Source organism: Ctenopharyngodon idella, chromosome 3 (assembly GCF_019924925.1).
Source record: "Ctenopharyngodon idella isolate HZGC_01 chromosome 3, HZGC01, whole genome shotgun sequence".
Classification (NCBI taxonomy): Eukaryota; Metazoa; Chordata; class Actinopteri; order Cypriniformes; family Xenocyprididae; genus Ctenopharyngodon; species Ctenopharyngodon idella.
This window is the reverse complement of record NC_067222.1, coordinates 47,414,901-47,440,794: the sequence shown is the minus strand read 5'-3', so window position 1 is coordinate 47,440,794 and position 25,894 is coordinate 47,414,901. Positions and strand designations below refer to the sequence as shown.

Here is a 25,894-nt window from a genome sequence, read left to right as displayed (position 1 = left end):
ATAAAAATATTGAAAAATTTACAAATTTAATTGTTTTTTTTTACGTATTCGAGTCAATATAATGTTCAATTTCTTGCAAGAAAACTTACATTTGTGAATATGGAATTTTGCCATTAGAAGTATAATTTTATATATATAAAATTATATATATATATATATATATATATATATATATATAAACCTGGCTGCGCTTGACATTTCACAAAGTGATGGTCATACTTGACCATTATCTTTGCAAGTGCATGTGTGGTGTACAACAAGAGAACGGTACATGGCTGATCCACGAGTTTACACGTACATGAAATCAAAATAAAGTAATTCGTATAGCAATTTATGCGTATTTGGCGTGCTGTCCGGGGGAGGGCTCCGAGCTCGGAATTTGGCCCAAACCCAGAGTACTCCCCCTCCTTAACTGGGATAGAAACCAGCCTAGAGTGAGGTGATGTGGTGGTGGAGGGATACTGTGAAACTGGTAGCTGGATAGAGGTGAGAGACAGCTTTATATACCAGCTTCCTCTTGCACTGATTGGTTGATTACCTGAAAGTGCGCCTCCCGAATTTTGTTAAATAAAACTTAATATGTTGAGGGGCTCTAGAGGCTCTTTTGTACTGTGGGGACATTTTGCATGGTTTGGGTCAACTTGTCTGCTTTGAGGGAAGGTTCACTGCAAATCCATCCAAAGTTGTTCTGAGTGATTACCTTTACTATGATGAAAGTTTTCTATACTGTTGAGAATGGTCTTCTAAGGAAAACAGACCTTAATCAGCCTGCTGCCATGTTGATTCCAAAACGAGGCTGTGAGGGGAAAGCCTTTGGATGTACCACTACTAAATGTAGCGGCGTGGACTTCAAATCTGATTATTAATATGGTGGAGTCATGGGCAGACGAGCACTCAAAAATCCCCAGATTCCTCCTCCTGAAAGCTTTCAATAATTGGATTGAAGGGTATGTTAATGAACGGCAAGAATGCATTAAAGGTATTAGGTTTTCAGTAGGAAAGGTGTAATTTAAGTGGCCCCTAAAGTAATAATTAACAATTTTTACAACGGAAGTGATTCAATCAAAAACCAACTTTAGCTCGATAAAAATTTTCCTATTGTCACTGTGAAGCTGCTTTGAAACAATATGTATTGTGAAAAGCGCTATATAAATGAAGATGACATGACCTGACTTGACTTGACTTATATATGAAAAACATAATTTGTCTCAAATTTGTCTCTAATTTGTTAAATTACAATTAGAATTGGATTGAATATTTGAGAATAAAGCTAAAGGAGTATTTGTGAGGTCAAGGCGCAAATGGTTGGAAGGTGGTGAAAAGAACTCAAAATATTTTTTTAATCTTGAAAAGAGAAATACTGACTTGTCCTCTTTAAAAAGAATTAGGATTGATGCTAAATTTTCAGTGGACGTAAATGAGATCTCTCAGTTTGTAACAAGCTTTTATAAAAAATTATACACAAAAGATGACTTTTTTTGGATAATATAAAAATAAATTCTACAGTAATAGATGAAGACTCAAAAAAATTATGTGATAGGGATATAACATTGGATGAAAAATTTTATAAAACCTTTCAGGAAGATCTCTCTGTGTTCCTTTTACATGTTTTTCAAGTAATATTGGAAGCTGAGAAAATGCTGCCTACAATGAATCAGTTTAAAAACCCTTTTTCCAAAGTTGGGGATAACACTTTATAATATCGTTCAGTTATAAGTTAATTAACTAATAAATTATTAGTTAATGATGAACAAATCATTTACAAAACATGGCTATACGTTATTAGTTATTAGTTGATACATTATTTATCACTTATAAATCATTGAAGTATTTAAGTCAAAATTGTTTTAGTATCATTATCTCAATAAACAATTGTTAATCATGAACAAATGATGAACAAACCATTAGTAAATGATCAATATATGATTTATTGATGAAGTTGTAAGCTGGTCTGTGTTCAAAAGCACAAACATGCAGGTATGCTAAAGCACTATTTTTAAGAAGAATAATTTATTTGTTTTGAAGTGGATAAACATTTATAAATGCCATACAGTCAGGTGATTCCAGTGGGTTATGTTAAATCCTTTCACTCATCAGCACAGACTTGTGGAGTGTGTGAAGTATGTGGGATCTAGTGATAAAGTCAACCTCTGAACCGGTTTTACCTTCCCCTGAAGCTCACATCAAGTGCACAGAGTTAAAGACTCCATGTGTGTCAGAGAAGACAGCTGTCTATACCCTCACCAGTCAGCACTTACTCTGCAGTACACACTACAAAGTGTTCAACACGTTATAGATGATGTGTAAATGCATGAATTAATAATTTGCAAAGCTTTCTGCATCCCCTATTCTAAAGTGTAAACTATTCATCACTTGTAAATGTGTTACACATCATTTGTAGACCTTTCTTACCTGTTACAAATTATTTGTATATACAAGTAATTTATAACACTTTCTGCATCCCCTATTCTAAAGTGTAAACTATTCATCACTTGTAAATGTGTTACACATCATTTGTAGATCTTTCTTACCTGTTACAAATTATTTGTATATGTATACAAGTCATTTATAACACTTTCTGCATTCCCTATTCTGAAGTGTAAACTATTCATCACTTGTAGATGTGTTACATATCATTTGCAGATCTTCCTGTTACACGATCCATCTCATTCCATCACTTTACCCAAGCCTGAACTTTAAATGTTTTAAAAAATAAACTTACACTCTGCCACCATTTATTTAGCACTTCATCATTTATTTTTTGTTTCCCATGGGGAAGCTCCTCACCATAACATGAAAACGCACCATAAACTGACCATAAACATAGTCCATTATTTTGTGCATTTAGTTTTCAGAAGTTGAACAATACCACCGTGTGAGAAAAAGATTATTTTTCCATAATATAATCATTATACATTAATAATCGTACATATCCTCTGTCTCATCCATTAAAACTTTCAAAATTGGTGCTTCAAACACCACGACATAGGTTTGCAGTGACGTCAAACCTCGCTCCTCATTGGCTGTTGTCAGAGATGGGCATAAATACATGAAAATGTATTTAAAAGTAAAATACAAAATACTGTGTGAAAAAAAAGTATTTAAATACAAATACAAAATACTGTGTGGAAAAATGTATTTAAATACAAATACAGTGTTTTGTGTTTTAAAAATACACAAAATACATGTGAAACTGGCCATCCAGTGAAGTATCACCATTAAGGCCCATTCACACCACAAATGATAACTACAAAGATAACTATATTAGCATATTCTATGCATGTGCTTTTGTTGCTTTAAATGCTCAAGCTCTGTAAAGTCCCACTGTAGTCAATCATTTTATCCTTTAAAACTCATCTTTGATAATCAAATTGACATATTTAAACTTTTTTCCTGTGAAAATAATTTTTTCATGGCTTCAAATAGCTTAAATTTAACTTAAACACACTTGCTTCATTTAGTATACGTGGGTCCATGAGTGTTTAATTTAGTAACCCAGGCTCCACTCAATCACACCAGCTCTGACTACCTGATCCACTCGGTAACTGTAGAAAATGCTGCCGCTACACAATGGCAAGTGGAAATATTGGTTTAATTCGGACATGTTTGAACAATAAACTGATTCTGAAGAGGGAGAGTGAATTATACAGAGTTGTCTACAAGTCGATGTCCGAATGGTAATGTGTTTTTTGTATCGCTCTCTACAATATCGGATACACAGTCTTTAGCTTGACTAAGTTATTAAGCAGCTAATAATGTGTTGCTAATGTTACATATTATGATCTTACTGGTCATCTCAGAATCAGACAGCTGCCTTCTAAAAATCAGCATCCACAAATGCTTTTAACCTCAAGTAAGTCCCGCCCCTCATGTTGACAGGATTGGTTACCTGTTTGTGATAGTATGAAACAGGAGCGGTTTCGAAGCAAGCTTCCAGCAAACTTCGAAGCTTTACGAATCTTTTGTTTTGAATCAGTGTTTCATAGCACGTATCAAACTGCCAAAGTCACGTGATTTCAGTAAACGAGGCTTCGTTACACCATAAATGTTTCGAAATTTCAATAGTTCACCTCTGGGGGGGGGGGGGGGGGGGGGGTGACTTTGGCAGTTTGAAACACGCACCGAACCACTGATTTGAAACAATGAAGATTCATAAAACTTCGAAGCTTCATGAAGCAGTGTTTTGAAATCGCCCATTACTATGTGGCAGGTCTAGTAAAGTTCTGCTTGCATGTGGTTGGTTAGTCTGCTCATTGATCACCCTATCAGTGGGCATCGGAAGTGTATATAAACTGGCTGGTTAGATGGAATGGCATCACAAGTCACCGCCCCATTCTTCCTGTCACGTTAGTCGCCATTCAGGTATGTTGTGTGATGTTGGCTGTATTGTCAGTGGTAAATTGTAGCTAATGTTAATTTATTTTTAGAACGGCACGGTGGATGAAATCCTGTGGCTGGCATTAGATTGAGGTACGTAGAAGTCGTTTGTGATGTGTATTTAAGAATTTGCTCGCAATGTTGCGGCATCTCTGTTTGTGTATAGTCGGAGGTTTGGGTGAGACTGATTCAGGCACAGCCAGTACGAGTGATTGCCTTACAGTAAGCGGGTTAATCCCTCCAACGTGCACATTGCCTTCAGATAGACTGGACGAGCCCTCAGCCTCTCAGCATGCGTTGTCTGCCTGATTGTTTTGGTTTTTCCTCTTCATTACAAATAGTGTTACCGTGTAAAGATTTGTTAATGTGAACTTGTTTTGTTTGTTATTGTATTTTTCTCCTTTTTTCGTATTGTATTGGTTTATTGTTTAAGGATATTGGTGTTTTCCTTTTGTTTGTGTGTTATATCAGTGATTGTTTCTATTTCATTTTCTATTTTCTGTTTGTATAGTAATAAGTGATTAGTAATTTTTTTTTTCTCTTTTTTTCATTTTGTATTAGTTTATTTGGTATTGTTAATTTCAGTATCTATAAGTTGATTTGTGGGGTTATTGTGTGAGGGGGAAATCTTTATTTTTCATTTGTATTTGTAACGCTGAATCAACAGAGTTAGGATCCATTTGCAGCTTTATTAAAAGATAAGCCAAATTACTTTACTGGTCCGCATAATACAGAAAAATTAGTTGTGTCCGCAGATCTATGCAAACTGGAATAATTTGATAACGTTTTGTCTATACATAGGGAAAGGAAAGGGAAGGGGGCCTTCGCAGGGGATAGTTTAGTTGAAACGTCAGGGCTGGTTATCATCATGTCTAGATGCAGGTCCTTCATCCCATCTGGATACGGCCTGGATCTGGCAGGCTGCGGCAAACCTCGGGATAAACAGGGAGAGACTAACATTAGCGTAGACGCCGTTCTTCTTATGATGTACATCAGGTGTTATGGGAAGTGTTCCCGGTTCCAGCTGACCTAATCTATGCAGCCTAACAATGTACATGATTTGAATTATAGAAGTAGATAATGGTTCATGTGTATGCAAGTTTAAACAGATGTGTTTTTAGTCTAGATTTAAACTGACAGAGTGTGTCTGCTTCCCGAACAGTGATAGGAAGACTGTTCCAAAGTTTAGGTGCTAAATAGGAAAAGGATCTGCCGCCTGCAGTTGATTTTGATATTCTAGGTATTATCAACTGGTCTGAATTCTAAGAGCGCAATAGACACGAAGGACTATAATGCATTAAAAGCTCGCTCAGATACTGGTTAGCTAAACCATTTAGTGCTTTGTAAGTAAGTAGCAAAATTTTAAAATCTATACGATGTTTAATAGGGAGCCAATACAGTGTTGACAGAACCGGGTTAATATGGTCATACTTCCTGGTTCTAGTAAGAACTCTAGCTGCTGCGTTTTGGACCAGTTGTAGTTTGTTTAACAGGCGAGCAGAACAACCACCCAGCAGAGCGTTACAGTAATCTATCCTTGAGGTCATGAACGCATGAACTAACTCTTCTAAAAAAGCCAGCAAACTTGGGTTTAATTTGGGTATGCTAGATCCTATAGCTGTCTGTGTAATTGCAACTATGGCAGCTGAGAAGGTCATTCTTTGTGTTCTTTTTGAAGAATTTTCAGAGCCTGATGAAATTGGTATAAATACGTGTTTAATACTGCAAAATACGCTCAATGTTACAGTCACTGCCCTTGTCGTTCAGAATAAAAGAGAACACATTTGTAAACGACTTTACTTGTACCCATTGTGCGAGCTGTCTCTTTAATCCCGCGTGGTTTATATACATGCTGCTGCTGATTGGGCTGACATTTTTGACACACCCACCAAACAAGAGAAAACGTATCTCAAGCCCGTTGCACACCATTGCACACCGTTTCCAGGAAACATGTCGTTCAATCCGGAAACCGTAGCAAAACGTTGCGCACCAGTTTGAGCTTGAACGTGCCCCAGTCAGAACTACGATGGAGCAGAGCCATTGAAAGAGTTTTTAAATGGCTCTGCGATGTAGGAATTTATGTATGCATTTTGAGTATTCATAAATTTTGTTATTCTTATACGAACAAAAGTATGAATGGTTATGGCGATGAGTGTTACATTTGCATTTTATTGTATGAATAGGCATGACAAAGTAAAAGTGTTGAAAAGCAGCTGAGGCTCTGTCATTTTTTTTTCATTTTACTTTATTTACCTCAGGAGTGTTTACTATGCGGCTACGCATGGAAAAGAAAGCGCACGAGATGAGACCCAGACCATGGATTAAGAATACATTAATACAGTTAACCATGAGAATTTATTTTCATATGGCATGACAGCTACAGCTTCAAATCTGTTAAGAGTCAAATTGAAATTCGAAAGTAAATTATAATATCTACTTATTTATTTATGTTATAACATAATCTGCGCAACACCGTCGTTGACTTTCTTTGATGACGTTTGCAGGGCGTTCCAAATGAGCGAAGATTGTCAGCGAAGTCCACTTCAATTGATATACCGTGCTCAGGGAGTAGGGAGCAGTGAACACCGCATAGGGACCTTGTCGAATGGAACGCAGCTCTGTACTTGGCTGCCAGTTGCCGCACGAGCAGCGCCCGGAAGCCCGGGCCTAAAGTACACATTATTCAAAACATTACTCAAAGTACAAAACTGTCAAAGACACCGCACATATAAATAATAAGGATAACAAAGTAGAATGTGCAAAAAAATCTCGAAACATGACATCTTTTTATATTATCTCCACAGTTCTGGCCTGGGCAATTCAAAGCATTGGGAAAAAAAGCTCAGAAAGCACCTTCTCTGGCCCTGTCCCAAATGGCAATCGCAATCACGGCACAAGTGTAAAAGTAGCTCAATTCCAGACGTGGCAACAATGAGCCGAGCGTCGTTACATGGCTAGCGGCTGTGTGACAGACAGCTGACAGCATGCATTTTAAAAAGGGAAAGGGATGCAGAAATGTTTTATGACTTTCTATTGGGTTTTGACATGCTTTACTGCCGGTGACGATGGGGCACTGGACCATATAAACAAGTAAAATATGTATGGTTAAATTGTATAATGTGACTTTTATATCATTAGCAACTATTAGTTAACCTTATTTGTTTTTTTATGTTAAATGAAATGTTAACTGTGAAAATATATACATTCATATTTATAAATTTACTCTGTATTCAAACCCGTGACTTCCCACCCTTGAACTCGTACTAGATTGATGTACTCCCAGTTCCGCGCTCTGACGTCACTTAGCCCGCGAAACAACAATGGCAGCCCCTACGGATGCGGTGTTTATGCAAGTGCATGGTAAAATAATGTAAAATAAAAGGTATAACAGCTTCTCTTGCCTTATGCGCCATTTTTCCTCCTCCGTTTCCCTCGAATAAGCAAGGAGTAAGCACCTTTGGCGATAGAAATAATTATTAAATGATTAAAATTATTAAATGAATTAGTACATTTTAATTAAATTATTAAAATTATTAAATTAATTAGTAAATGAACATAAGCCTCATGAGCATAAGCCTCATGCTGGTTTGTTTACACTCAGGCAGTTTGGCTTGACTTGCCTGGAACGCTACAAAGTCGTGAGTCGTGGTTTGAAGTCGTGGCTTACGGGCTCAAACACCTGCCTGGAACGCAGCATAAGTCTAAATTTAAAGTACAGTAGGCTACTTTAGGATTTTATTCAACTCCACTCCATCTCAGAGACAATTATTGTATTTATGAAAAACTGACGTTTTGGACATCATGGATATTACAGTTTGATTTAGATATTACATATTGGTGAAACTGGGGGATTGCTTATCGCTGCGTTATTCACTGCGTTATTGAAAAAGGCTTCAGTATCGAGGAAAAAAGGAGTTTTTCCCCACACGCAGTATGAGTGAAGTATCGAAAGGGAACTATGTTGATATGGTTTGCTTTATTGGCTGGATAAAGCAAACCAGCTTCTTGATATGAAAGTTTTGATGGATGAGGATTGAAGTAAATCAAAGTAAAGATGGTGACGACGTACAGGAGTCGTACATTAAGCTCGCGTGAGTCTGTTAGATTGATGGGCAAACAAATCATGTATGAGCGCTCTCGATGCACTGATCGCATTGTATTTATGCACAGACACATTTCAGTACATTCACGTTGTTTTCACACACATTCAGGATAATGTTTGGATTTGTCCTGTGTATGTTGCTGTTAGGGATGGAACCGTTTGGTTCTCCACCCACGGTTTGGCACACGCTTGCACCGCAGTTCATCCCAAATCTGACGACGCATCTATAATATGGTTTGTTGAAAACAACATGCAAAACAGACGGATTCGGCTAATGTATGTTTCAGTCGATGGATGTGTATTCTGGTTTCCCAATACGTTACAACATGGACAAAACAGTCACTGTAAAAAAATGTTCAATGATGTGCCGAAAGCTCTATGACCAGTCATTTAAGCCGTCATCACCCGGGTGTTGATAGCGCGCGAGCGCAGGTGAGACCTGAACATCTCACGTTGCTATCTTTGTTTAAACTAAACTCATTTAAACCTTGCCAATATAAACATTCATCTGTAAGATGCAAAAGAGAACTTGCGCGCTCTGTGAGGAGATTTGTGTGCGCGCTCATCCGAAGCGCGTTCATGGAGAGCTGCGTCACAGCGCGCAAATACTCTTGCGCAAATTCTCTTTCAAGTTTTGCACCTAAACTTCACACAAAAATGATGTCAACATGCCCATCTTAGCGAGTATCCTAACAAACATAGTAGGTTATGTCTTAAGAGAAAAACCAGACAGACAGCGCATGTGTATCAGTATCAATGTACTGGGTCTTTGAATTATGTCTTAAAGGGACAGCAGTCTAATATTCCTGCACTCTTTTTTTAATGTTAATCAAAGAAAAAAGACGAAGAAATCACTCTTAACTGAATAGCTTTTGTAACTTAATGTTTCATCTTTATTTAATTATTCAAAGAAGTTTGCAATTATTTTATATTTGATTACTTTGTGCAGTTTCTGTACCTGAAAACTATTGTTAAATAGTTGAAAAAACTGTAAAGCATTGTTGATTTTTTTTTTATGGCTGCTTTGGTGTACATAAATGTATGAATTATATTAAATATCATTTGGTTATTTAGTGTCCTTTTTTGGAAAGACATCTAAATTTACCTTGAAAAAAGTTGAAAAATACAGTTTTGTGAAAATTACACTTCAGTCTGATGGTTTACTTTGCTGGATATAGGCAATGATGGCAAAATGGACATGTTAAACCAGATAAATGGTGCATGCTTAATTTCACGATAAGTGTGCGATTAATCACGATTAAGGGTGTGCGATTAATCGCGATTAAGGGTGTGCGATTAACCGCGATTAAAAAAAAAAAAAAAAAAAAAAAACGATTGACAGCCCTAGTTTTTACATTAAAATACATCGTTTTATAGCTACATTACTTAAAGTACCTTTTACAACTATTTACAACAGAACATGTTTGTTTAACATCAGAAAAACAACATTACATTTTCAATTAACAGTAGGCCTTATATAAAACTTTCATTCTGCTAAATGGAACTCCTAAACCTGGATGGGCTCCACATTAGAGACCCTGGTAAGGCCTCTCTGCCAGCAGGACATCATCTGGGATGAGTGCATATTTCCACTGTCCACTGCGTATCTACCAACAGGTTTGCAGGGCTGACTCAATCGACGGCTGCCATGTCACTGAGATATTTTCAGAAAGAGGGAAGAATAAAAGAAATTAACTCACAAACTCAAATCAAACCATAAAATATTTGAACATGCAAAACAGTTATTTGGTCCATTCAAATTTTAATGTATATTTTAAGATATGTCAGTGCAAGTTTATTTTAGTTAAAACAACTGAAACATGAATTTTAGTCTGGGACTAAACATTTTTAATGTTTTTTTTATATACTGTTCATATTTTTTCACCAATATGTAATCTCTAAATCAAACTGTAATATCCATGATGTCCAAAACGTCAGTTTTTCATAAATACAATATTTGTCTCTGAGATGGAGTGCAGTTGAATAATATCCTAAAGTAGGGGAGAGTGGGGTAAGATGAGCCATTTTTTACTTATGTGGTCCTCAAGATAAGGGAAAATGAGGCAGAAGTACAATGAAAGTATTTAAAGTAATTTCAGGATGTTTCCTATCATTTTAAATGATCAGAATACATCTATGACATCTATGAATACATCTTATAAAAAAGTGTTCCTCTGGCTCAATTTACCCCAGGTAAGGGGTAGGTTGATCCGAGTCAGTAGGTGGGTGTAAACTGACCATCTAACTGAATCTGGATCAAACCCATGTGAAATTTTAAAGATAATGTACCTATTTTAAAAACAAATTTAATAATCACATTTCCTTTTACAAATATTCTTTGTTAAATTATTTTACAAATATTTCTTTTTTTAAAGCTAACTTAAACAACATAAAACCAACCAAATGAAGTTGAAATTTCAGTATGTTTAATTGTTTGCATTTCTGAAACAATATGTTGAACACCAAAGTTGTAACCTTCCCATAAACAGGCTAAACAGAGAGTTTGTTGAGTAAAATTAAATAAAAACTAAATAAGAATGAATAAATGTCACTGAAACTAATAAACATTTTAGTCAAAAGGTTCTTGACATGGTAGTTTTTCTGCAATGTCGACCATGTTAGGCCATTAGAGACTGCAGGTGGAAAGATATATGATTAAACATCCTCTGGTTTGTATCAGAGAAGGATTTGGTGTACTTGTATAATGTTCCTATCAAATAGACTCGAAAATAAAGATAAACTAAACCAGTTGTGTAAAATTACATTGAAATGACACCAGTTTATACTTCAGATTTAACTTAAATTCAACGCCTTATCGTGGGGTAAGTTAAAACGCCGGCTCAATTTACCCCACAGCATTTGGCTCACTTTGCCCCATAGCTGCCATTTTAGGAAAAGCTAGCTAGCTTACCAATTCAGAATAATATTTAGATAAATGACTTGCATGGTTTTATACGTTGCTAAATCACCAATATTCATCATAATTATTTTTAGACCTGGACAAATTTGCTTTGATGAAACAGCCATTACATCTGTTATGTTAAAATTTTACTTTGACAAGCCAAAAACAGTTTTTAAAGTAAATAAGCGACTTCCACTCCTCCCATGTGCTTCTCCTTTTCACAGTCTGGCAGAAATGATGGGTGGTTCTAAAATATATGGTCACATGACAATAAAATGGTACGGTTGCCAAGATACAGGGGGTGGGTCAACTTACCCACTGGCTCATCTTAGCCCACTCTCCCCTACTGTACTTTAAATTTAGACTTATAGACAGCTTAAATACAGGTTAAATGTATAAATATGAATATATATATTTTCACAGTTAACGTTTCATTTAACATAAAAAACAAACAAGGTTAACTAATAGTTGCTAACGATATAAAACTAGCATTGCATAGTTTAAACATACATATCTTACCTGTTCATATGGTCCGGTGTCCCGTCGTCGACGGCAGTGAAGCATGTCAAAACTCAATAGAAAGTCATAAAACTTTAAAATGCACTCACAAACGTCAACTGTCTGTCACACAGCCGCTAGCCATGTAACGACGCTCGACTCATTGTTGCCACGTCTGTGATTGGGAAACTTTTACACTTGTGCTGTGATTACACTATTTTTGGGATGGTTTTGTTGCACAGACCTGGCAACCCTCCACTCCAAAGCCCCACCCCTTTCATGCACTTCGAAGTGCGTAGCCCCTGAATTGGGACACAGCTGAAGTGTGCCATTTGGGACAGGGCCAATCTCTGCTGTTCCTGAAATTACTGTAATCATAGTAATATGCGCGCATAAGTAAAGTGAGAGCATTACTGCAAACACACTTTTGTGTTTGTATTTGGATTAGATGTGGACATATGCAGAAAATTAAGAAAACTGCTTCACAAGCGCAGGTGTTTTACATACGCCCAACATTGTTTTCCTCTCTTACAGGTAAAGTTTATGTCGAAAGTGAAACTATTTCAACAGACTCCATTTTGTGAAAGGAAGAACATGAACAACATCAGGAAAGAGAAAAGCTGTTTGTGAATAATGTGAATCAGTTTGAGAATAGATCAGTTTAATGCTGTTATCGACAGATGGATTTATGAACTGAATGAATTGTGTTTGATGATCTTCATTGTTCAATGTTGAGACAAGGTAAGTTTGAACAAACTAATTTCTGAATTCATTCTCATGTCTTGCATCATTTAATATTTAATGACATGTGCATAACTGTTATAATGTACTTCTGTAATGTCAGTCTGTTTTGATGTTTTATTCTTTGTGCTGTAGTTAGTTTTTCTTTCTCTTGATAGTCTTCCATACCAAACACCAGCTGATAAAATTCAGTCTGTGTTTTGTGGTCACAGAGAAACAAAGCTATGCTAAAATGTGTTTATCAGTTTCTTAGGAAGAATTTCAGTCAGGACCACTTAAGTCAAAAAATTACCATAGACAAACTTTTTAGTCATTTTTTTTTTTTATTGGCATATTTTGCTGAAGTTACATTTGGTGGTATGGCTCTGTTCTAAATTCCCCATCCTTTCCATGAGCTCCATGAAAGCTAAGACTGGGAACAGCAGCAGCTTCTGGGGACAACCTCCCATTTTTTAACTTGGAGAGCAGCACAAAATCCCCCTAACAGAGCATGCATCAATGACAACAGAATGACACTGATTAAGTTAAACACAAGTTTAAGGAGGAGCTGGGGGAGGAGGTGGGTTGCAAACAGCGTGCAGTGGAATCAGCCAAGCAAGCAGACAGATGGAAACTGCGTTTAAGTAATGCGCCTTATTTGAGAGTTGCCAATTGAGTCCATAGAAATCGGAACAGCTGATATGGGTGGGTTTGGAATTTGTGAATCAGCTGATAGCGGATCTTGACTATGAGGACTGCCTGTACTAACGCAGAATGCCTGATTTCTTGATAATCATAAATGTATTCATACACTCAGGTTTCCTCTATTCACAGTTTCTTAAACCTTTGAATTATGAATTGGACAGACAAAATCATTTTTGTTTGTTGTTTTTCCAAAGGATACTACTTTCTACTATTTAAATATTGTGTGCAAATAATTCACAGCCACATTTAAACTGATAAAGCATACCGAAGATGTTCATATTTTTATTAAATGTTTCATTCTGTATCTCTAAAGGTGTAAGTTGTTGCTGCATCGCAAAAAAAATTGCATGCTTCCCCTTACTTTAACGCATATAAAAATATTTATTCATTAAATTATTTATATCATTGTATTGGATGAGTGAGCAGCAGACTCCCTCTCTCACACGCACCCACAATCAATCGCTTTATATATATTTTTAATAAAAAATAACTCTATAAATGAGTTCCAAATGACACTTATTTTTGAGCCCCACACTTTTCAGCACTCCAAAGCTCTAACATTGGATAGTTTGGACAAAAAGAATATATGCATTATCACCTCATTCAACGTCAATAATTCACCTTGACAACCATCCCTTGTAGGCATCACTGCACTTTAGCTATGTTCGTTATTGATATGTCAGGGTAATGTTCTTAAAACACTAATCAAAGAAATACCATACCTTCTGTTCTATTCTTTCTAAAGAATGTTAAAAGATGTGCTTGAACCGTTTTCCTGATCCTTGAACAAGCACGAAAAATGACGAAAGCTTGCTTGAATCAGAGCTCTGGTGTGACTTTGGAGTATGAGGTCTCTGCGGAACAAAAGTGGGCGTTTCTGTATTTGTGGTTGTTTTCAAACTGGTGGGTGTTTATATATCATGCAATGAAAATGATCCCCTTCACCCGACCCGACCCCAGCCCTAAACCCTACCCACACTCTGACGTGGGCAAATTAGGTAACGCTCTCAAGGCCCCTCTGTTTATGGCCTCGCCCACTGATCATTACTGTCCTGCAGAGACCTGTACTTGTGACTTTGCGCAGCACGTTACAATACTGAGTTCTGATTGGTCAATCGCTGTTATTTATAGTTTGTTAATTATCATAAAGAGAATTTTAAAATTTCGTTTACATGATAAGTTTTACATAATACATAACACTGTTAATCTAAAGGGGATGGGGTGGGGGGGGTGGCTTTACAGAGGGGATGCTTTTTGTAATTTTTTTTTCAACAAGGGGGATGCCTATAGGCCTATGCTATAAACTTTTGGTTTTCAAGCCTCGATTCACTCGCGCTGTTGCACCGTCCGCATGGTCACAAAAATTGGGCTTATTTAAAGAAGCGTTATTTTAACAACAGTAGCAGAAACACGGTGAGCAGTAAAACAGATTGACACGTTCGCTTAAACCGCAAGAAAACAACAGTGCCTCAAATATAGTTATTTTTATCTATCATGCATAGCTTATGACTCTGACCGTTCAAACCAGGTTTGTGACAAGACATTTTTTCATCTACATTTAGCATTATTAATCAGCATGCTAAAGAGCATTTCAAAAGAATCATGTAAATATTATAATTGGGAAAATTATTGTTAAAGACAACTTAAACTTCCTCAGTGTGGATAAATCTAATGTTTGCTGTCAATCACCACACTGGTGTGGATACTGTACTTCATAATCACAGATTGTAGTCTTGGAAGTATGCCCAAAATAAGAATTTTCACCAGAGAATGTCATCTGAACAAGTAAGTAACATGTCTGCCACGATCGCTTAGCTCATATCACGTCAAACCGTGCAAATTATTATTGTTATACTTTGTTCTCAAATTGTTAATGTTAACAACATCAGCATTGCGTGACTATATGTATTTAGTGTGTATTAGCACTACCTGTAGATTTCAATTTCTGTACAGTCTAATCTCTAACGTTAATTTGTCATACCATACAATCCGCCATCAAAATGATAAGTTTAATTATTGCAGCTGCTGTGAGAAAAGGCTATAAATGATCCGCCTCATATGCGATATAGCCTACTAGCTGGGACATGTTCTTTATGTATATGCAGACGTGACGCAATGATGCAAAGACAAACGGCGACATGCTCGAATTTCCAGCGGAAACCCACCAGTACCACCTGAATTATAAAACATTACTACAAGCTTACAGTTGTGAATCGGGCTAAGGTAAGGAGATAGTTTTGAACACTGGCTGGTTATGTACATTCTCAGAAATTGATTTTGGATAATTTTTAACCAAAAAAAGTTACGGACAGCAGCTTTAAGCAAAATATTAAAAAAAAATGGCCCAGGCTTCAGTATAAAAACCCTGAACCCCATAGACACAGTATTTTTCTGTCACAATAATAATAGCTTGATAAAACCTATCTATCTATCTATCTATCTATATATATATATAGATAGATAGTCCAGACCTCTGCTGGGAAGGAAATATAGAGACCGGACCTCTTGAAACTTTAACTGAATACCCCTGCTCTAAATGAAATATATTCGTCCAATGTAACCTGTGTCGAGTGCATCCTTACAACACACAGTAGGTTATAAACTCTGCAGAACAGCGACACTCCAGGACTGACGTTGCCTATCCCTGATATAGAACATTTAATGGTCGCAGTAATTATTTATTCAAAGGAAGTACCTACTCAGAATGTCACACATAGTTGCAGTAAGCAGACAATGACGAAGAAGATTAGGTTAAAAGTCTTTAATAACAAACTCAGCAGGTTAATCCAACAAACATAAACAATCACATTCAACTGATGCATTAACGAGAATGGACCACTAAACACTGAAAAGGCAGCAACTTAAATACCAAGCAAATGAGGGAAATAATGATGAACACCTGTGAGAGGGAATGAATCACCATGACATAACAACAACAAAATAAACAAATGAGGGAGGGTGGAGTCTTAGGAGGAGGGCGAGGAGCTGGTGAAGGGCTGGTAAGAAGGAGCAGGCAGAGGGCTGGCAGACACAGGCAGGCAGACCGGCAGAGACTCCACAGAGGAACAGATGGTGGGAGCATCCATGAAGCGATGACGGGAGGAGTAGCCAGATGTTGCAGACCCAGAGCACTGTGAAGACATCAGCCCACGGTGGCGTCGATAGAGGGAGGTGCCAAGGTGGAGACGTGGCTGACGGCATCGGTGGGACGACCGATGTAGACAGAGCCGATCCCAAGGTCGATGACGGAGAGCCGATGGAATTAAGTGACGCCGCTGGCACTGGAGGCCTAGGCGGAGCCGTGGCGAGGAGTGTCTGAGGTGGAACCAGATCTCCCGAGGCCTGAGGTGCAGCCGGTGCGACTGAGGACCAAGGTGAAGCCGGGGAGAAGGAGGATTCCACTGCAGCCGTAGGGGTGGAGCTCTGAAGCGCAGCGGGAAGCTCGCAAGTCTGTGGCGCAGGGGTGACGACTGACCAAGGGGGAGCCAGAGGGACGAGGGAACCCGGTGGAGCTGCAAGGCCAAGGGTCTCCGGTGGTGCCGAGGGTGGGGGGAGTCAAGGTGAAGCCGACAGGTCGACGGGCCGAGGTAGAGATGATCAGAGGCCGGAGGCTGAGCCAAAGGATCCACTTGATTTGGCGAGGCTGCTGAGTCCTGAGGCTTCACCGTACTGCAAGGTAACACAGGGGAAGACAAAGGGCTACAGGAGGACAGCTGAGGCAGGGCTGGTGGAGTGGCAATGCTAAATAGAGGAGGTGGGAGAGGGAGGTTAGGTGGGATCACAGATCACAGTTTATACAGTGCAATGATTCAGTTTCTGTGCTGGGTTTAACCAGCGATGATGAAGAAAGGGCACAGAGATCAGGGTGGGGTGGGGTGGGTGGCAGTATTACAGTATCCCAGTCTATTAGCCAGTCCTCCCCAGTGTCAATCTCCACCAGGAGCAGGCAGAGGGCTGGCAGACACAGGCAGGCAGACCGGCAGAGACTCCACAGAGGAACAGATGGTGGGAGCATCCATGAAGCGATGACGGGAGGAGTAGCCAGATGTTGCAGACCCAGAGCACTGTGAAGACATCAGCCCACGGTGGCGTCGATAGAGGGAGGTGCCAAGGTGGAGACGTGGCTGACGACATCGGTGGGACGACCGATGTAGACAGAGCCGATCCCAAGGTCGATGACGGAGAGCCGATGGAATTAAGTGACGCCGCTGGCACTGGAGGCCTAGGCGGAGCCGTGGCGAGGAGTGTCTGAGGTGGAACCAGATTTCCCGAGGCCTGAGGTGCAGCCGGTGCGACTGAGGACCAAGGTGAAGCCGGGGAGAAGGAGGATTCCACTGCAGCCGTAGGGGTGGAGATCTGAAGCGCAGCGGGAGGCTCGCAAGTCTGTGGCGCAGGGGTGACGACTGACCAAGGGGGAGCCAGAGGGACGAGGGAACCCAGTGGAGCTGCAAGGCCGAGGGTCTCCGGTGGCGCTGAGGGTGGGGGGAGTCAAGGTGGAGCCGACAGGTCGACGGGCCGAGGTAGAGATGATCAGAGGCCGGAGGCTGAGCCAAAGGATCCACTTGATTTGGCGAGGCTGCTGAGTCCTGAGGCTTCACCGTACTGCAAGGTAACACAGGGGAAGACAAAGGGCTACAGGAGGACAGCTGAGGCAGGGCTGGTGGAGTGGCAATGCTAGATAGAGGAGGTGGGAGAGGGAGGTTAGGTGGGATCACAGATCACAGTTTATACAGTGCAATGATTCAGTTTCTGTGCTGGCTTTAACCAGCGATGATGAAGAAAGGGCACAGAGATCAGGGTGGGGTGGGGTGGGGTGGTCTATTAGCCAGTCCTCCCCAGTGTCAATCTCCACCAAAATTCCCTGTTGCCGGCTCACACCCCTGGTCAGACTCACATTGGGGAATCCTCTGCCCTCTTTTTGCCCACTGTGATCCCGGATCTGTTCGTTGATGTAACTATTCAGAGTCCAGCAGGGATCACCGCGGAGCATGATGAAGTGGAGATCTTCGTCCAAACCACACTGAAATCCCTCCATCAGACAGACGTCATCTCAGGTGGCATAATGGCAGATGTCTAGGAACTCCTCCACGTAACTGCCATGCTGGAACAAAAACACTGTCGCTCCTCTCAGAATTTTGTTGCCCCTCATAGGGGCAACGTTAATGGAAGCAATTTCTATTCTTGTTCTTTGGTCCGTTCTTATGTCACGCATAGTTGCAGTAAGCAGACGATGATGAAGAAGATTAGGTTAAAAGTCTTTAATAACAAACTCAGAAGGTTAATCCAACAAACATAAACAATAACATTCAACTGATGCATTAACAAGAACGGACCACTAAACACTGAAAAGGCAGCAACTTAAATACCAAGCAAATGAGGGAAATAATGATGAACACCTGTGAGAGGAAAAAATTAATCACAATGACAACTGATAAGTGAGCGGGAAAAATGAACAAAGGAAAACAAGAACTAATTAATATTAACTATGAATATAAAGAGTCTATGAAGATGAAATTAAGACCAAAATATCTGAATGTCTGTGACAGAGAGTATGCGATTTCAGTTGCAGCCTGTGTGTTTAACAGCACTTCATGTAAAATGAGTCTCGATGATCGGAGAAAGGAGGCGGTTTCTGTTCAGACACATGAAGCAGCATCTCCAGAACCCAGCTGTGTGTCTATGAAGAGTGACAGATCCATGGACCCTCCCATTAAACTCAGTGATGGAGAACTGACCTCTGACCCTGAGTAAGTATAATGTGATTTCACTCCTAGAGACATTTCAAGGAAATCTTAAGATCTTGAATTTGGAAGCTGAAAAGTCAGATTTACTGTTTAGTGCTTTTCAAAATATATATAATTTCAAAGCCCCTATACAAATTATTAAACAGTGGTTTACTAGACAAACTATGACTCTTTAAATAAAAAGGTATGTTAGTACTACTGCAACCGGCTGAAACCTCCTAATTAAAAAGATCATTTACTTTAATAAAATCTAGATAAATATTCTCTCAAATAAATAAAAATATAATAAAATAAAACTAATCATCTAAGGTGCATCATTTGGAAAATTACCTGTATTTGAAGTGTACTGTACTTGTATTCGCATTAGCAGCTTATAGCTTCACATTATGACAGCAGCAATCCCAGTTTGTAATGAGATTAATTGTATTTGTATAATTGTTTGTTTTTTGAAAAATGAACTTGTCCAAGTTGTTTGCAGAAAGTGCAGATCTGCTGACACTGATAATTAGAACTGGGTATTGCCACACACTGCAAAGATGTTTAGGTAAATGAGGAAGAAACCATTCTCAAAAATGTCATTTTCACATGTGGCGCGCTGCTTTGACAACTCTCAATTTCTTATCATCAGTGTGTTGTTTTACTTAATTAACAGTTTACCAACTGTTAATTAATCACAGTTGTATTAAGTGTCCACTAATGTACACAAATGCAAATAAAATAGTTTGAACCATGTCATCATAATGTGATTCTACTGGGTCAGTTTTGTTACCCCTGGTGGATGATGGATTTATGCTCTCAGCACTCTGTCCGAGCTATAATTAAGAATTTCTGTTCTGTGTTTCAATAGTACTGTCTGTAAAGTTAGTCTATATGAGCAGAGAAAGGAGGCGGTTTCTGTTCAGATATGTGAAGCAGCATCTCCAGAACCCAGCTGTGTGTCTATGAAGAGTGACAGATCCATGGACCCTCCCATTAAATTCAGTGATGGAGCACCTGAGTGAGTATCAGTGTGATTTCACTCCTAGAGAAATTTCAAGGACACTTTAGGATCTTGAATTTTTATTTTAAAAAATGTTTAATTTTTAATTGTAAATGAAGTCACATTTAATTGTATAGTGCTTTTTAAAGTATATATTATTTCAAAGCTCCTTTACAGAGAAAAATGCCTTTAACCCTCCCAGTGACAAGCCAAAGGCAACTGACAGAACTGCTTCAGATTTTCATTGAGACATATTTATATTTGATGACAGTGATCCTAAATTTAGTATATTATTGTTCTGTGTGTTTCAATAGTACTGCCTGTAAAATGAGTCTCATTGAGCAGAGAAAGAAGGTGGTTTCTGTTCAGAAACATAAAGCAGCATCTCCAGAACCTAGCTGTGTGTCTATAAAGAGATACAGATCCATGAATGACCCTCCTGAACTCAGTGATGGAGCAGTGACCTCTGACCCTGAGTGAGTATCAGTGTGTATCAAAACTGATTTCTACTTCAAAAATTTCTAATAAAGCAGACAAAAAGTATTACTTAAATCATTGATTACATTTTTTATTCACAATAAAAAACTATTACTTTAAAACTATATACAGATGGTGTATATAAGTGGCACTATATAACGATAGATTTTCACCGTTCGTTTTTGTGAGAAGCAGTCAACTGCACCATGGAGAGTACAAAAATCTATCAATAAGATTTTTAAAAATCACATTCATATAACCAAATGTAGTAATCAAACGCCAATGTAAACATTTGATGTTTAGAACAAATTCAAACTGAACAGTATATTAGAGCGCTGCGTTGGGATTAGGATTAGGGGCTTTACCTTTTGCTTTGCTTTGGAATTTGCATGGGAGTATAAACAAGACCATAGCCTTGTGGGCAGCGCTACAACATATTCCGCAGCTGTGCTTCTGGCGATCCGAGTTCGAGTCCCGGCTTGAGGTTCAGGCATCTCAAACCAACAAGATAGTTTGGTGACAAACTTTAGTCTCTAGTTTAATATTTATCACAAATAAAAACGTGAAATGTGCATTAATTGATTCGAAACACTTCTCGAAGCTTTGTTATTCATTGTCTTTTGTTTTTATTAGTATTAGCAGGCTATGTTTATATTTAATTGATACTTAATGACAACGACTTTTTAAATATTTGTTATTTAACAGATGTTTGTCAGGGTTCTGTCACCTCAGTCTAGTGTGTTTCTTGTTTTTGTGACAGCCCTGACACTCCCGTATTCTCCTGTCATTGTCTGTTCTTTGTTCTGTGTAAGCTCATGGCTAGCGATTGGTTATCATTGGTCATGTGCTTGTGTGTGATTTCATGTTTGATGTGAGCACATGGCTTGTCTTGTTATGCTTTCCTGTGCCATGTCATCTCCTGTCTATTGTCTGACCTCACCCATCTTGTTACCTGATTATTTGTTAATTTGCCCCACCTGTCCACCCTCATTACCTGCCTTGTTTGCTCTCCTATGTTGTCTTGTCTGCAATGCAGTATTTTTCCTGCCTAGTCAAGACTAGCCTATAGTGTTTCCCCTCACGGGGTAGTTTCTGTTTCTGTTTGTGTTTTGTTTTACTTTTATATTTATAAAGCCCATATTCCTCTGCATCCTTGAGTCCTCACTTCAACCATTACCTCAACCCGTGACAATGTTGGCCGGCGACAGCCACTTCATCATTCGTGATGCTTAGCAATAAGAAACAGTAGATCATTATGGTCAAGCGAAAATTGAAATTCAGTTAAAAACACCATATATCATTTGTTTACATAAAGTCTTGGGACAGTTTTATTTATTTTTTTACAGGTTTGCATAGAGTTTAGTGTTAATTCTCTGTGTGTTTTATGTAAAATGATTAATAAAAAATATTATTCTTATTCTTCCAATATTTTACATTTGTATTGCCAAATAAATTGCAGCGTTGCTGTGTACAATTAAAACTAAAAATAGTACAAAGTAATGGTAACACTTTACAGTAAGGTTCATTAGTTAACATTAGTTAACTAATAATGAACTTACACAGCATTTATTAATCTTTTTTAATGTTAATTTCCACATTTACTAATACATTTTTAAATCTTGTTGACATTAGTTAATGCACTGTGAACTAACATGAACAAACAATGAACAACTGTATTTTCATTAACTAACGTTAACGAAGGTTAGTAAATACAGTAACAAATGTATTGCTCATGGTTAGTTCATGTTAGTTAATTAATTAATATCCCATTAACTAATGTTTAACTAATGAACCTTAATGTAGAGTGTTACCAAAGTAAAATAAAATAAGAACAGAAGGTTTACTTTGCTTCTCTCTCTCGTGGATGCGCTGGATCTCTTTCAGCAAGTTTCTTTCAGTGTGTTCACACAGTCAATTTTTGGGATTTACTTACAGGTGTGAGTCTCGAAATGTCCCGTTCACAAAAGCAACTAGCAGTAATGTGTCGAATACAGTCTGTATTAACGTGCAACAAGTCGAGCGCATATTCTCAGTAACCATAGTGACAATGACCAAAGTAATATCAAAGATGGCAACGTCAGTTCCGTTCATACAGTGCGGGGTTACCGAGAATGTGGTTGTGAGTCCTGAAAATTTACGGTTGTCACTCCAATAAATAACCGTACTGTGTGTGAACATAACCGTATTAGGGACTCAAATACAGGACTCTGCTGCTGTGTGAACGTAGCCTTTGTCTTCCTCGCTGATGCATGCCGGGTCACTCTCGTGTATGAAATTAAATGATTCAGGGAAGAAACACTTAATATTATATTGTATATTGTATATGCCACTACATGTTATCCACACCAATTACAAAAACTGCAACAAATTATTTAGCCTTTGTTCCTGAAAATAACCTGAATGCCTTGTTGAATAAAAACCAGGCTGATCGCGAATAAAAGAGCTCTTTATCTCCTGCTCCACTCACATTTGTTGACGTGTTCCTCAGCAGTTCATGTTTAGGTAATAATGCCAATTGTTGACAATCATAACACACTGCTCAAACATTCTAAAAACCTACGAAACCAATTGAAACTCTTGGATGGAACACTTCAGTGGATTAAACATTTTTATTTAAAACCTTAAAATCCATTAAAATATTTAGCCTCTAACTTAAGATACATTTGGACACATCAAGACATTTATACTGAAACGAACTTTGCCCGCTCTGTAAGTTAAAACAACCATCATCAGGTAGGCTATCACTCTCTGTATATAGGCTAATAACTCTCTTTTGATAGGCTAATAACACAGTTTATGTTTTATGGGAAAAACTAACACAACACAGCAGTGTCTTTTTCAAGTTTTATTCTTGCCAGAAGACCATTCACAAACAGACAGAGTTTTCTGCAGCAAAAAGACAACCTCGCCTAGTGTGGGGCCACATGTGGAGTAGTTTGTTAGGTTTTGTGTGTCATCTGAAGTCAAAGTCTGATTCTGAAAGCAGAGAATATGTTTTTGACTGAAATATTTGAGTTCGATGTGGAGGTTTGAGTTTAGTACAAATTGTGTAGTTGTGAGAAAATGGTGAAATTGTAGAGAAAATGGTGAAAAATTGTGAAATTAAAGTGCACGTTCAAAGAAACCCTACAAACGCATAGACGGGACTGGACAAATGAGGATAGAAGAAGTGAGTGCCTTTACAGAGCTTCTGACGAGGGTGACTGCTGGCAGGTACAGGTGATTGTGAAGTGCGTGCAGGTGGGAGCCAGGGAGGATGATGGGAGATGATGGGGTAACAGGCATGGTGACTGAGATCGTGACAGTACTCCCCCCTCCCGGAAGGCACGTCTTTGCACTGTAAATAGACCAACCCGGGAGGGCGGGCGTCCTGGAGTCATGGCAGGTAACCAGGGTGGTGCCGGCAGGCTAAGAAGCCTCCAGGGTGGTACCGTTGACTAGGGAGGCACCGGCTGCGCAGGTGACCAGGGAGACGCTGGCAGCTCAGGAGACCAGAGAGGCATTGGCTGCTCAGGTCACCAGGGAGGCGCCGGCAGCTCAGGAAACCAGGGAGGTACCGGCTGCTCAGGAGACCAGGGAGGTACCAGCTGCTCAGGAGACCAGGGAGCATCAGCCTTTGTGGCCTTGCTGTATAGAGAATGGGTTTCTACATCATTGCGCGTTGCATTCTGGTTAGTCATCACCATATTTTAGGCCAGTACTAAACCGGCGTTCAGACATAAACATAGAAGAGCTGAACTGTGTTCACTGCATCAACCTTGTATGAGTCTGACAGGGTAGAGAAGAAATTGTTGAATAAAGTCGTTATTTTTGTTTTGTTTTTGTGCACAAAAAGTATACTTGTCGCTTCATAACAGTAAAGTTGGACCACTGTAGTCACGTTGACTATTTTAATGTTGTCTTTAATACTTTTTGAAGTGCGAGATTGAGTCAACTAGATCATCCACTGTGAAGGCCTCATCGACACGACAGTGGCACAGCTCCTCAACAAACTGTCCATACCGACGTGATGAATACGATCCTCAACTGGATGGAACTGGAATAAATACTTTGAATGTTGCGATCCCATCGGACTGATGATAGCTACCTGAATCGTAACTAAGCACTGTTCGCCAGAGGAGAACTGGACCCCCGACTAAGCCTGGTTTCTCCCAAGGTTTTTTTCTCCATTTTAACACCTGTTTGCCACCTGATGTCACCTGTTGGAGTTTGGGTTCCTTGCCGCTGTCGCCTTTTGGCTTGCTTAGTTGGGGACACTTGACATTTGATATTCAACATCCGAAGATAAAAGAAGGTCTTATGGCTTTGGAACGACACAAGGGTCAGTACTTAATGACAGAAATTTCATTTTTGGGTGAACTAACACTTTAAGGTGCACGCTGGATATACCCGTCGGAGATACACGCTGGGGATTCATGCTGGTGATACACACTGGAATCCACACTGGAAATAAACTCTGGAAATAGACACCATTGGAGATACACATTGGGGATTCACACTGGAGATGCACACTGGAGGTTCATATAGGAGAACAGTCCACTTTGTACACATAGACAAGACTGGACAAATGAGAGGAGAAGAGGTAAGTGCTTATATAGAGCTGCTGACGAGGGTGATTGCTGGCAGGTGCACGTGATTGTGAAGTGTGTGCAGGTGGGAGCCAGGGAGGATGATGGGAGATGTAGTGCAGAAGGTGACAGGCACGGTGACTGAGATTGTGACATAACTATAGTTTGGAGGCGATTCTTATTCTTTAGAGAAAGTGATGAAATCCAGCATAGGAATGAAAAACTCAAAATGCTCTCAATGAAAGTGTTATAAAATGTGTTGAGTATGGATTTTGTACACAAAAAGAGTTCAGTTTCCTCAGGGCAAACATTTTTTAATGAACCCTCTTGATAATAGCCTCTTTATTTTGCTGAAACTTTAAGGTTGTACCAAAAATAGTCCCAAGATATTTATACTCCTCTACTCTATCAACCTCTTTGTCCTAAATAAACACTGGTTGTGCAGTGTGGCTTTGGAGCGTTTTTTTCTGACATCAATCACTATCTCTTTTGTAATATTCAGTCTCAACTCTGCTTTATTGCACCATGTAATAAACTTAAGAAGTGCATGACTATCATTACCCTTTGAGCTTGATAACAAGGATAAGAAAACTGTATCATCTGCATATTTGACAACATGACAATTATCCTCATAACTTCAACACTCATTTGTATAAAGGATAAAAAGAATTTGACAGTACACAACCCTGTGGAGACCCAGTAGATGTACAAAGTGTATCTAATACAACTCCATTCATCTTGACCCTTTGCTCCATACAAGTTAGAAAATCCAGGATCCATAAAACCAACCCATGATTAACATTAAATTCATTTACAAGTTTT

General features: G+C 38.9%; 1 protein-coding gene and 1 long non-coding RNA gene across 11 annotated transcripts in view; one reads left to right on the top strand and one right to left on the bottom strand.

Moving 5' to 3' along the window:
• Positions 1 to 2,735: 2,735 nt before the first annotated feature.
• LOC127508922 (uncharacterized) lies at positions 2,736 to 12,138 on the bottom strand. Its single transcript, XR_007928974.1, has 2 exons — positions 11,901 to 12,138; positions 2,736 to 10,133 (listed from the first exon to the last, which is right to left on the bottom strand). It is a non-coding gene; the product is annotated as an uncharacterized LOC127508922 (long non-coding RNA).
• Positions 12,139 to 12,432: 294 nt separating this feature from the next.
• The window catches only part of LOC127508726 (NACHT, LRR and PYD domains-containing protein 3-like), a 28,326-nt gene continuing 14,864 nt past the window's right edge, over positions 12,433 to 25,894 (top strand). For 3 of the 10 annotated variants that reach the window (XM_051887002.1, XM_051886996.1, XM_051887004.1), the window contains exons 1-3: positions 15,534 to 19,051; positions 19,896 to 20,045; positions 20,342 to 20,503. In XM_051887002.1, the coding sequence (XP_051742962.1) occupies positions 18,753 to 19,051; positions 19,896 to 20,045; positions 20,342 to 20,503 (611 nt within the window). In that variant the 5' untranslated portion in view covers positions 15,534 to 18,752. The other 7 variants (XM_051887001.1, XM_051886999.1, XM_051887000.1 and 4 more) reach the window with 7 other exon arrangements.